Source organism: Python bivittatus, unplaced genomic scaffold (genome assembly GCF_059951505.1).
Source record: "Python bivittatus isolate LINGU-HERP-01145 unplaced genomic scaffold, Pbiv_v1 ctg000320_np1212, whole genome shotgun sequence".
Taxonomy (NCBI): Eukaryota; Metazoa; Chordata; class Lepidosauria; order Squamata; family Pythonidae; genus Python; species Python bivittatus.
This window is the reverse complement of record NW_028277052.1, coordinates 12,447,206-12,459,317: the sequence shown is the minus strand read 5'-3', so window position 1 is coordinate 12,459,317 and position 12,112 is coordinate 12,447,206. Positions and strand designations below refer to the sequence as shown.

General features: G+C 42.9%; 1 protein-coding gene across 1 annotated transcript; it reads right to left on the bottom strand.

Annotated features, from left to right (window-relative positions):
- Positions 1–7,652: 7,652 nt before the first annotated feature.
- Positions 7,653–11,198, bottom strand: LOC103057475 (interleukin-1 family member 10-like). Its single transcript, XM_088138793.1, has 4 exons — positions 11,129–11,198; positions 9,694–9,816; positions 8,538–8,671; positions 7,653–7,868 (listed from the first exon to the last, which is right to left on the bottom strand). The coding sequence occupies exons 1-4, from the start codon at positions 11,196–11,198 to the stop codon at positions 7,653–7,655; spliced, it is 543 nt and encodes a 180-aa protein (XP_087994919.1).
- Positions 11,199–12,112: the final 914 nt, after the last annotated feature.

The window sequence follows — 12,112 nt, the reverse complement described above, 5'->3', positions numbered from 1 at the left end:
CGGTGCTGGGGAGGGATGCCATTGAGATGACTCCTTATAGGGTTTAAGCAGGTCGCAGTGGAACACCGGATGGATTCTTTTAAAGGTAGCAGGCATCTGTAATCGTAATGAAACTGGATTAATTACTTTATCTATAACAAAAGGTCCTACAAATTTTGGAGTGAGCTTTCTGGAAGGTTGTAATGATTTAAGATGCTTGGTAGATAAAAAAGCCTTATCTCCTACTTTCCAGTCTTTTTCTGAGGTTCTCTTAGCATCTGAAAATTTCTTGTATGTTGCTCTGGCCTCCTTCAACGACGCAGCAATCTGAGGCCACACTTGTGTCATTTGTTGGACCCATTCATCAACTGAAGTGACTTGAGTGGATTGTTTAGGTAGTTCTGGGATTGGTACAAAGTCCTGTCCTGTAGCTATTTTAAAAGGGGTGAGGCCAGTGCTTTGGTGCACTGCATTATTATAAGCTACTTCAGCAAACGATAACAGTTCATCCCAATTGTCTTGTTGGTAGTTAATGAAACATCTCAAATATTGTTCTAACACTGAGTTCAGACGTTCACATGATCCCGCCGTCTGGGGGTGGTATCCTGAACTCAAGCCTTGCGATGCCCCCAGTAGTTTTAGGAACGCCCTCCAGAACTTGGCAGTAAACTGGACCCCGTGATCCGAAATTATTCGTTCTGGAACACCATGAGCTCGGTAGACGTGTTGTATAAATAACTTAGCCAGTTTGGGGGCTGATGGAAGGGATTGGCATGCCACAAAATGTGCTTGTTTGGAAAAAAGGTCTGTAACTACCCAAATAACTGTCTTTTTATTGCTTTCAGGCAGGTCTACAATAAAGTCCATGGAAACTTGCTTCCAAGGAGCCCCTGGGTTTGCTACTGTCTGTAGAAGCCCCATTGGTTTGCCCCCTCTCCTTTTGGCCATTGCACATGTGGGGCATGTAGCTACATATTCCCCTACATCTTTTCTCATTGTTGGCCACCAAAATTGACGCCTGCGTAGATGTAATGTTTTCACAAAACCACAGTGCCCAACTGTTCTGCTGTCGTGACTTCTTTGCAAGATCCACTTTCCAGTGTCTGCAGGGACATACAGCTTATCCTGCCACCACCATGCCCCTTGCTTGTTCACTAGTAATTGGCTGTTGCTTTTAAACCAATCATCCTGAGCAATCTGGGCATTTAATTTTTTCAACAACTCTCCTTCTGGTTGTTCTTCACCTCTTTTTTTCTGAGCTCTGGTGACCACTCTTAGGGCTGCTTGGGTACATGGAATTACAGGAGCGACTACTTCCTCCCGCTTGCTGTTGTGTTGAGGCAATCGAGACAGGGCGTCTGCCAGAAAAATTTTTTCCCCAGGAATGTACTTCAGGGAGAAGTTAAATCGATGAAAATATTGTGCCCATCTCATTTGCTTGGGTGACAGCTTCCTCGGTGCAGTCAAAGCTTCTAGATTCTTGTGATCAGTCCAAATTTCAAAGGGATGGGGTGATCCCTCTAACAAGTGTCTCCAGCAAACTAACACCCAGCGCACTGCGAACGCTTCCTTTTCCCACACCAACCAGCATCTCTCAGTTTCTGAAAATTTCCGGGATATGTATGCACATGGAAACAGCTCCCCCCCTGCCCCCTTCTGTAACAACACAGCTCCCACTGCCACATCCGAAGCGTCTGCCTGTATGACAAATGGCTGTTCTGGATCAGGGTGCTTTAAGATCGGTTCAGCCGTAAACAGACGCTTTAAACTTTGAAAAGCTTCCTGGCACTCCTTAGTCCAGGCCAGGGGGGCTCCAGGTTTTGATGCCTTTGCTTTGTCCTTGCCCTTGGTTTTCAACAAATCGGTGAGTGGGAGTGCTACTTGGGCAAAGTTGGGTATGAATTGCCGATAGAAGTTAGCAAAGCCCAGGAAACTTTGAAGCTGACGCCTGGTTTTGGGAGCCTCCCAGCCTGTGACATCCTTCACCTTGATCAGGTCCATTTCAATTCCCTGATGCGAAATTCTATACCCCAAATAGTCAATTTGCTGTTTATGAAATTCACATTTGGAGAACTTGGCATACAACTGAGCCTCCAGTAGCTTTTTTAGTACCTTCCTGACCAATTGTACATGTTGCTCCATGGTCTCAGTGTAAATCAAGATATCGTCCAGATAAACCAACACTCCCTGGTATACTGTAAATGCTCTTGTAACACCTCATTTATAAGTTGCATAAACACCCCCACCGCTCCTTTTAATCCGAACGGCATTATTTCATAATGGAAACACCCCAGGGGCGTGTTAAAGGCGGATTCCCATTGATTTCCTTCCCGGATTCGCACCCTGAAGTACGCCTCCCTTAAATCCAGTTCTGTGAAAATTTTCCCTTTGGATAAATGGGCCAACAGGTCTTTCATCAAAGGGAGGGGGTACCGGCTGTCAGCAGAAATGGCATTTAACCCTCTATAATCTGTGCACAAATGTAGGGAGCCATCCTTCTTTTCCCTAAATAGCACTGGTGCAGCAATTTGAGAATGCGTAGGTACAATAAAGCCCCTCTTTAGATTCTTATCAATGAACTCCCGCAAGGCTTCCAACTCTTTGGGTGTCATTGGATACATTTTCTTCCTTGGAAATTTAGCCCCAGGCTCAATCTCTATGGCACAGTCACTGGCGCAATGGGGGGGTAGCTGATCTGACTCCCTTTCGCTAAACACCTCCTGCAGGTCACGGTATTGCTTGGGAATCTGAGTTGCAGCCTTCCCTGCCTTTTCCCCACTCACAGCGCCCATCTCTTCATCTGACAACGTTTCGGTAATTCCCTCAACTTGCACTCCCCCCTCCTTCGGGAAACGCAAGATCTTTTCCTCCCAGTTCACTTCTGGGTTCTTCCTTTTTAACCAGTTCATGCCCAGAAGCACTGGGTTGCCTGCCATGGGAGTCACTAGGAATTTAATAGTCTCTCTATGGTCCCCCATAGTTAGCTCGAGCTCTTCAGTACGATACTCCACCGGCCCTCCCCCCGCTGGGGATCTGTCCAGCTGGGTAAAAATCACAGGGGTTTTGAGTCTCTTTAAGTGCAGTCCCAAACCCCAGGCAAGGGCGGGATTAATCAGATTTCGGGAGCAGCCAGAGTCTATCAGCGCCCGCATCTCTGCCCTTCGCTTCGTCCTCACCACCCTTAGTTCCACCCAAATTTTAATGGGACTAACCCCCATCTCTTCGCTTTCCGAGTCCTCTCGTGAGCTGCTTTCTTTCTCCGGAAGAGCAGCTGCCTGTCAGAAAGAGAACGGAGCTAACAACTTCTGGATTTTGCCGCCGCGGCGTGTTGCCGCTCTAGCTCCCGTCTCGCTGCCTACTGCCGCTGACTCCTTCTTGCCGGGCTTCGAAGACTTTGGCCCCTTCCGCTCCGTCTTCTTGCCTCCTTGCTCCATCTTCGCTTTAGGGCACGCAGCGGCAAAGTGCCCCGGCTCCCGGCAGTTGAAACACACGCGCCTGCTCCTGCTACTTTCCAGCACGCTGGTCTTCGCCTTGGGCGCTGCCTTCTTTGTGCCGGGTAAGGGCGGAAGTCGGGTTCTTGCTTCTATGGTGCACCATTGCTCCTCCACTTCGCCGGCCATAGCGACTCTTCCATTAAAGGTTTTGGGGAAACCCTGGCACACCATGCACTGCAACAACTCGGGTTGCAAGCCTCTCTGGAAGAACTCGATCAGGAGCTCTTCAGGCACATGAGGCAGCCTTTGAGCCAACCTGCGAAATTCGTAGGCGTACTCTGATACCGACTTGGACCCCTGCTTCAGCCTTTCCAGGTCGCGTTGTGCTTTAAGCGCCACGCACGGGTCTTCAAAGCACCGCCATGAAATCCTCTAATCTCCTTAAAGCCCGGTCCTTCGCCCTGTGCAGGCCAACCACCCATTTTGCAGCCGTACCTTCAAAAAAACTGGACACATAGGAGACCTTCTCTTCCTCGCTGTGGAACAGACCTCCATAGCCTTCCATGTAGATCCACACCTGGGTGATAAAGCAAGCCAGCTGCTCAGCATCTCCCCTGAATTTCATGGAGATGCCCCGCTGCTGCATCGGGCTCTTCTTGGCTCTGCTAGGTGGGATATCCTCCTCCTCCTCGCTGGAGGTCTCACCTTCGGCCGACTGCTCTGCTGCCTCCGTACCTCCCGGTGTGGCCACTGACTCTTGCGTGGGGGGCGTAAATCCCCCTCCAAGCAGTTGATCCACCGCTGCTTTTAGCGCTCGCATAACATCGGATAGGGACCCCATCTGCCCTTCCAATTTCCCCATGCGATCTTTCATTGAAGGGCCCCATCCCCTCGTCGCCGTTGCCTTCACCCCCGCTCGGGCTTGGCGCAACAATTGCACTGGCTTCTCCTGGGTTATCACCTTCACTTCCAATGGAGGAGGGACCGGTCTCTCTTCTTCTTCCTCAATTACATCGTCAGCCATCCCGCTGCTCGGTTGGTCCCGGTCAACGTGAGGCTTTGGACTCCCCACAGGGCAATCTCCCTGGTGGAAGTCTGCACTGGGAGTCTTAGTAAAATGTAACGAGCTGCCACCTGTTGATCCCAAATCCAGTAACTTTCCTTGCGACCAATATTGATTCAAAAGAAAGTTCATTTACTGAGAATAAGTGTACAGATCCAAAGCATTGCTAAGACTGAGCAAAAGCACGCCAAAAGCTGTTTTTCTTACTTCCCCCCCCCCCCTCATCGTCCTTAGTTCTTGGTCCTCTGATTCCCTTGCTGGTATGACCTTGAGCATGCCAGAGCTTGTGATAAGGAGCCATGTGCTTTAAACGGTTTCTCATTCCTACCCCCCCCCTTTTACAATGGCAGAACCACAGCATGTAAAAAGCCATTTTTTAAACTAGCCATCTAATAATCTATTATAAAATCTTGCGAGGATTCTGACATCCGACTCTTCGTGATCCCGTGAACCATATCGCGCCAGGCCTTCCTGTCCTTCACTGCCTCCCTGAGTTGGCTCAGTTTCATGCTCATTGCTTCAGTGATGCTATCTAACCATCTCATCCTCTGCCGTCCTCTTCTCCTTTTGCCTTCAATCTTTCCCAGCATCAGGGTCTTTTCCAAAGAGTCCTCCCTTCACATTAGGTGACCAAAGTATCTGAGCTTGAGCTTTATTATCAATCCTTCCAATGAGCAATCAGGGTTGGTTTCCTTTAAGAATGTCTGGTTTGACCTCCTAGCAGTCTCTGGGATTCTTAAGAGTCTTCTCCAGCTGTTTGAATAGTGCAACTGTTTGAATCTATGCAACTGTTTGAATAGTGGATAAAGAATTATAGATTTGTTAATGAAATAATTTTTTTTGAGATGTAACTTTGTATAAATGATGAATATGTTATTGTTAAAATGTATAAGATGTTGTTATAGATGAATCTCGAAGATGAACAAGCCAAGAAAGATGGAAGATCCCACAAATACCTACAGCAGAAGAATGGATTATTAAATTAACGGACTTGGCTTAAATGGCAAAATTAATAGCATTAATAAAAGATATCGTTTTTTGAATTTGACTCCTTATGACAACCGTTCTTAGATTACATGCTTGTGGGAGGGAAAAAATGAAAGTGTTGGTTGTGGGTTTTAATAATTAGGTGGCTTGTGTTGATAGAAATAATGTGAATTTGGATTAATTAGTAGTAAGAGATTAACTTTCTCTTAATTTGTATTTATATCTGTATGGGAGATAGTCGGAAGTCGCTTTCCGTTCTATTTTTCTATCTATCTTCGCTATGTTAGTTTTTGTCTTTTTCCTTTTAGTTCTATTTTCTATCTTTATTGTATTCTCTTTTTTGTTTTTAATTGTATTCTTAATATAATAAAGTTCTTATTAAAAAAAAATAAAGGAGAACATACTTAAACATGTGGCACTTCAAATTCCACATGAACTGGACATGATATTACATAAAATAAAATGTTCTACAAAACTGTGTTTACTCTAGAGGTCCTCCCCAGCTACATTCCTTAGCTTATTGGCATTCAGTTTATTGGCCTGAGATCTGTTTTCTCTAGTAATTCAATTTGTGTTATGCAGACACTCTGCTTTTCAGGGTACATGAGACCTTCATCTTAATCCTTTAGTTCATAAATGTTCATAAGTTTTCTCCTTCCCTACAGTTCCTAGCAAACCCCTCTTTGTCTCTGCTTTCTTCTTCTATGTATCGTCATCTAAATGGATCAAACACTCTAAGTGCACAGGAGTGAAACTTATCAAGATCCATGGCATGCAAAAACAAGAATTGAAACAAATGAACGTTGGATCAGAATTAAGGAGCCTTTTCTCAAATGGTGTTTTAGTGACCAAACAGAAGCTAGCTATCAACACAATGAAGCATGTCTTTGTGATCAAAGAGCCTTAAAATGTGGGTGATGGGATGCTGTATCTCATGATTCTCCTTAATAGAGAGTATCTCCCCTGCAAACAGGAAACAAATGCTTCATATCTGTTCATGCATCATCCTACAACTTCTGCCAAGGTTTTCTCCAAGGTAAAGTTTCATCACACTCAGGGAAAATACTGCACTTACTCCTTTCCCCTCCTTTCACGCTACTGCTGGCAACCTGGCAATTAGATGTTGAAAGCAGGCACGACATGCAAATCAAGGTTTCAGTTGGAGAATCCCATTTTCCCCCTGCGCTGCAGACATCAATGGCATGCACTTTTAAGATGTGGTAAGCAACCACACCCTCCTCCCAGATCCTGCTTCTCACTATGGAGGAGAGAGAGTGGATGGAATGCAACCTAACCAGATAGACAAACCACACTCTTCTTTCCCCAAAGGTCTGGGTTCCTTCTGCTTCTTTCACACAGGCACATCTCCAGTGGTGAGAGATCACAGTGGTCTGTTGATGCCACTTGGGAACTGGGGCAGGAGATGATGAAATGGGGAAAAGTCCTAATGGCACCAGCGTGGTTACGGCAGAGTACAAGTCCTTTTACTTGTATCTGTGCTGCCTCAGAGAGATATTAGTTGGCCTAGGTATTTGCCTTTAAAAAATATCTGAATAAAACTCACAGAAAGCCAGACACTGACTCCCAACAAATTTGCAGATTACACTTTTGTTTTTATTATGTTTTAATTAGTTCATTATTTTTTCTTCTTTTGTAAAACCATACATGTCAAGGAGCCAATGTTTGCAGCAAGGTCTATACAGTACAGAATAGGGCTGTATAAACCATTGGATAACATGCTTCAGATAACTGTTCTCTGAAGCATTCCTTTAGCCACAATTGCAGGAAGGGCTACTTTACAGACACAAGAATCAACTCCTATAAATATGTTAGCCCCAACCTTTAAATTCTAGGTCTATTCCATCATCCTTTCAAGTCAACAGTCTTTTAGCCATTGTTTTCTAAGCCTTGTGAACTGAAGATATCTCTAACATGTTTATATAACAGGTCTGTTTGTTCTCAAAATGTTTGGTTCAGCCCTTATGATATTTTATTCAAAAGATCACAATGTACAGCAGGTTTTCTACCTCAGGCAAGCTGTTATCTAATCCTGATCTAGTTCTGATCACACTTTCTGCTTCTTTATCACAACCCCATGCCAATCTGTGCAAAAAAAAAAAAAGTTCCATCACCTACAAAATGTAGCAAAACAATCTCTTCTATTCCTCCTTGAAAACAACATTTCTGATTCACGATTTTCGTTCAAAGTGAAACAGGATGTTTCCAGGTCCTCCTTTTTGACTCAAACCAATAGGTTTGTCTGGTTCAGAAGAAGTACTTATGAACCAACCGGGGAACTGGGCAGATTCAAAAGAGCATGTTTCTGAGCCACCATCCGTCCTGCTGTAAAAACTGAAGTCCAAAAACTTCTCATTTTGTTCGTACAGTCTGACAATGTTTCCATCCTAAGAAAACAGGAAGGCTTCATTAGAAAGAAGTTATGTAGTTATGCATGGCTGCAAAATTCTTAATGAATAGTTCATAGTTCCTTAGAAGACACATTTTCCACTAATAGGGACATCAATGCGTCCTCTTTAAGCAAAGTTTCCTTTGTCACCGTCTTACTATTAAAAATGATCAAAAGAAACCAAATATTTAGCTAATAAATCAGTGACAATAGCTATAACTGTAACTAGAAATCAGGTAGAACATGGGAGCAAATGACTTTCCAGAATCTTTTGTGCATACCTGTATGTATATACAGGTATACACAAAATATATCTGTTGACCTACACATAAGTCAAAGTACTGTTGAAGCTACTGCACTTTTGCAAAAATAAAATAAAAATCTTCATCCGTTCATGACAAGGTAACATGTAACAGAGAGAGAGAGAAGTTTCTGTAATCTGGCAAGCGTATCATTTGAATGCCCTCTAAAAGATGATCTGACACAGGATGATAATTCCCATGTAAGCATCTCTAAATTGACACTTCCATTGGTGGAAAATATGTGAGACCTTTTAATACTAGCAGAGAATATAAATGGTGCAAATCATAGATCATAAAAGGACAAGCAAGGATCATTTTCCCAGAGAAACTGTCGTCCCCTATTGAGGTGTAACTGAAATACTCACCGTTAATTGGAGCTGGACCTGACCCTCCTCAGACTTCACACAGCTCATCGTATGTGTGTTGTTTGGGAGACCCATAAAGATGGGCTGCTGTTTTACATCTAGGGCATGATTAGGGAGCACACCAATCAATTGCTCTGGGAGAGGATCACAAGGAAGAGACGGTGTCCGAGGACAGGAGGGGAAAAATGAGAAGTTTTTTCTATTAGTTGGGATGTTTTGGATGAGAAGACACTGATGTTAGGTTAAGAATAAGATCTACCAAAGCAAGAGAAACTGGTAAGAACAACTACAAGTTTTCATCTAGAGGTAAGGCTTTGTAGGCACACGTCACTGTAGACATTGTAAGAGAACCATATTAATCGAAGGTAGCAAAGAATCAGGAGTCTAGTAGCACCTTTTCTAACATGCACATTTTGTTAAAAGGCATAAAGCTTTCATGAGCCACAGCTCACTTTATCAGATGCAGTGATAAATAGAGATACATCAGTCTAGCCACTTTATGCGCCCAAGCTGTGACTCATGAAAGCTTATGCTTTTTAATAAGATATGTTAGTTGGAAAAAGGGCTACCAGACTCCTGATTTCTTCTGGGAACAGCTGAATCTGGGAGAAATTTGGAACTGGGAGAAATGCCCTGGTTCTTTCCATGGTAGCATTTTAATTCCAAATGTTTAGTGTGGTACACATTTCCACTCGTAAAATACCAATAAGAATTCAGAATGGAAGATTACTTTCCAAGCCCACTCTAACCCCTCAGGATTTCTCTACCATCTAACTGTGGGGCCTTTCTGAATTCCAACACCTAAAGGATCCAAATATCTATGGGCACAGGGGTGCACACATGCAGAATGTTGGGGACCCAGATTTAGAGAGTGGAGAATTCAGCAGGAAATCTTTTAACCAAGAATTCAGGGTAGCATTACCAAAATGGTCCCCACTCTGTTCTAAGACAGCCAGTTCTGACATCTCCATTATCCACTCTGAACATCAGAGATGGCCCATCAGTAATTTTGGCCAAGGAAGGATGGAGCTGTTCCAATAAAAACCAACAACTTTTTACAAGAGTCACCCATTGGGGGAGATGGGTGGCATACAAATTTAATAAATAAATAAATAAATAAACAAACAAACAAAAAATAAATAGTTCTTTGTTTTACCTGATGAACCTGAATCATTTGGACTTGCTACTAACTTCTTGTTCATCACGATAAGAAACTTATGGTTGATATCCCAAAATCTGAACAAACGAGGAGTCACTTCCCGAAGATATTGAACCTCATCTGGTGGAGGAAATTTTTGCACTCATATAATGCAAGTAAAGAGCATGTTTGGAGAAAGAAATAATTACATGTCGTGTGTTGCAGTAAGCTTAAAAGGTGTATCTATCACCAAAGGATTTATCTAATGCATCATGTGAAAGAGAGGCTTCTCGATGGGGTTCTCAGGCAATGAATACTCTGCCCAGGAAGCTGCATTAGTCCCACTATGTGGCAAAATCTCATCTCTTCTATCACACTTTCCATTGTTTCTAGGGCTGATTTTAATACTGACTGTAATTTTACCACTGATCTTAATTGTATTGGAGGGGGTTTTTTTGTTTGTTTGCTTTTAAATATTTTATCATTTGTACTTTTTATTGCTATAAGCTGCTTTGACTGCACTGAAAAGTGGGATGCCATTTGATTCATAAGTAAATAAATAAATAAATATTCAATATAAGCTGAGTCACAGCTAAATGCTATTATTTTATATCCACAACTTGCTTTCCTGCAAAAGAAACCTAACCCCATTTTAACCTAGTGTGGTGTACTGGGCAAAGACGATCTTCAGTCCTGTGTAAAGCAATTCTCTCTTTTGACATTCCTCCTTCCTCTGCACTCTACCCTCCCTTGCCAACAACAGCTAGTTAGCTAGTTAGCTGGTTACGGGATTTATAGGCCACCCCAATCTGTTACGACTCTGGGCAGCTTACCCAATACGCCAATAAAAGGACAATAAAAAGGCAAAATTAATTAAACGTCCAGAAAAAATGCCAACAATCATTTACAAACCAGAATATCATTCCAGAGCTCCATCACCCACTACCTCAGGACCTGAGATTTGTACCTTTAACATTCCTCTGCCTGAAATCAACAGCAGATATTGCCAAATGTGTACAAAAATCCAGCCTTAGCTAGACTCTGCCTAGAGCTGGGTTTGTGCCCTCTTTCCTTAGGAAATATACTGTCTCAGACTGGCTTTCCGCAAAAATCAGACGAGGAAGCAGAAAATTGTAATAATATGTAGCAGGCAGTCACTTAAAATCTGACTCAAAATTAACTATCAGTTGGTTATGCTTAACAGTGTTAACTAGTAGAATATTGATTGACATCCCAGACTGTGCATGAATATTTTTCATGAATTCTGGCAGAGGACTTTTCTGGGGGGAAAACTAGCATCAGGCTCCTCTTTTTAACATCATGCCAGAATGTATTGGAAAGAATAGGGAAAACAAAATTTATTTCTACTTTTTCTAAAATATTTAGAATATACGCATGCTTTGGAAACGTCTCCAGACCACTGAAGGAAAAAAAAAGGATTTTTTTTTTTTACCTGGTTTATAGTCTTTGAATAACTCTGTAATTTCTTCATCCCAAGTCTTCTTTTTGGCTGCTTCTGCCATTTCTCCAGCTGTCCCCAAATTTTCAGATTTCTCTAGAATTCCTCAGCAAGAGCTGGTTGGGCGTTCTGCAATGACAGCTGGAAAACCCTTCGTGTTTTGTCAATTATTTTTCATGCATAGAATCTTCATTTTGTGGGTTTTTTAATGGTGAAAAACACAGTATTAAGAATAGATAGATAGAGATGGCCTGCAATAACTTCTTTAAACCAACCAGAACTAGAACCAGAATGAAGAAAACAGTGATGGAGTTTTACTCCCCTCCCCCCCAAAAAAACCTCTTAATTTTTTGTTAATTATTTGTAATGGATAAGATCTTCATTTTGTGAATTTTCAATCGTGAAAATGCAGAATGAGAGAGAGAGAGAGAGAGAGAGAAGGGGAGGGTGTGGAAGAGCAGGCTGTGGAGAAAAAATGGCAGGCCCCTGGGCTGCCTTCCTTCCCTCCTGTTTGCCCCTTCTCCTCAGCATCCGCGTGGCAGAGTTGCTTATAAAATCTGCAACCTTGAAACAGGAGGGGGGAAGAAGTGTGTGGTTTGGGAGCTCCACAGCAGCAGCAAACAGAGAAAAGCAGGCCCATAAAAGAAGCCATGCTTTCCTTCACAAAGACTGGCTGACCTAGAGGAAAAGAAGGGTAGTGGCAGAGCAAGGAAAAGTGGAAATATAAGAGCACAGTGTGGAAAGTTGCAAAGGCCCAGTGGTTTTGGTGGATCTTTTAAGTCTGTGTCAATAAAATTGGGTGCAGTTTTAAAAAGAACCCATGACAATTGCAGTAAATTCTTCCAACCAGCCAGAACTAGAACCAGAATGAAGAAAACAGTGATGGAGTTTTTGAGTGTGGTTTTTTTTAAAAGAAGTTCTTGAAATGAACTATCTGAACCATGTTGCTGATGAAAATCTCAGGCAAACATGCTTGTA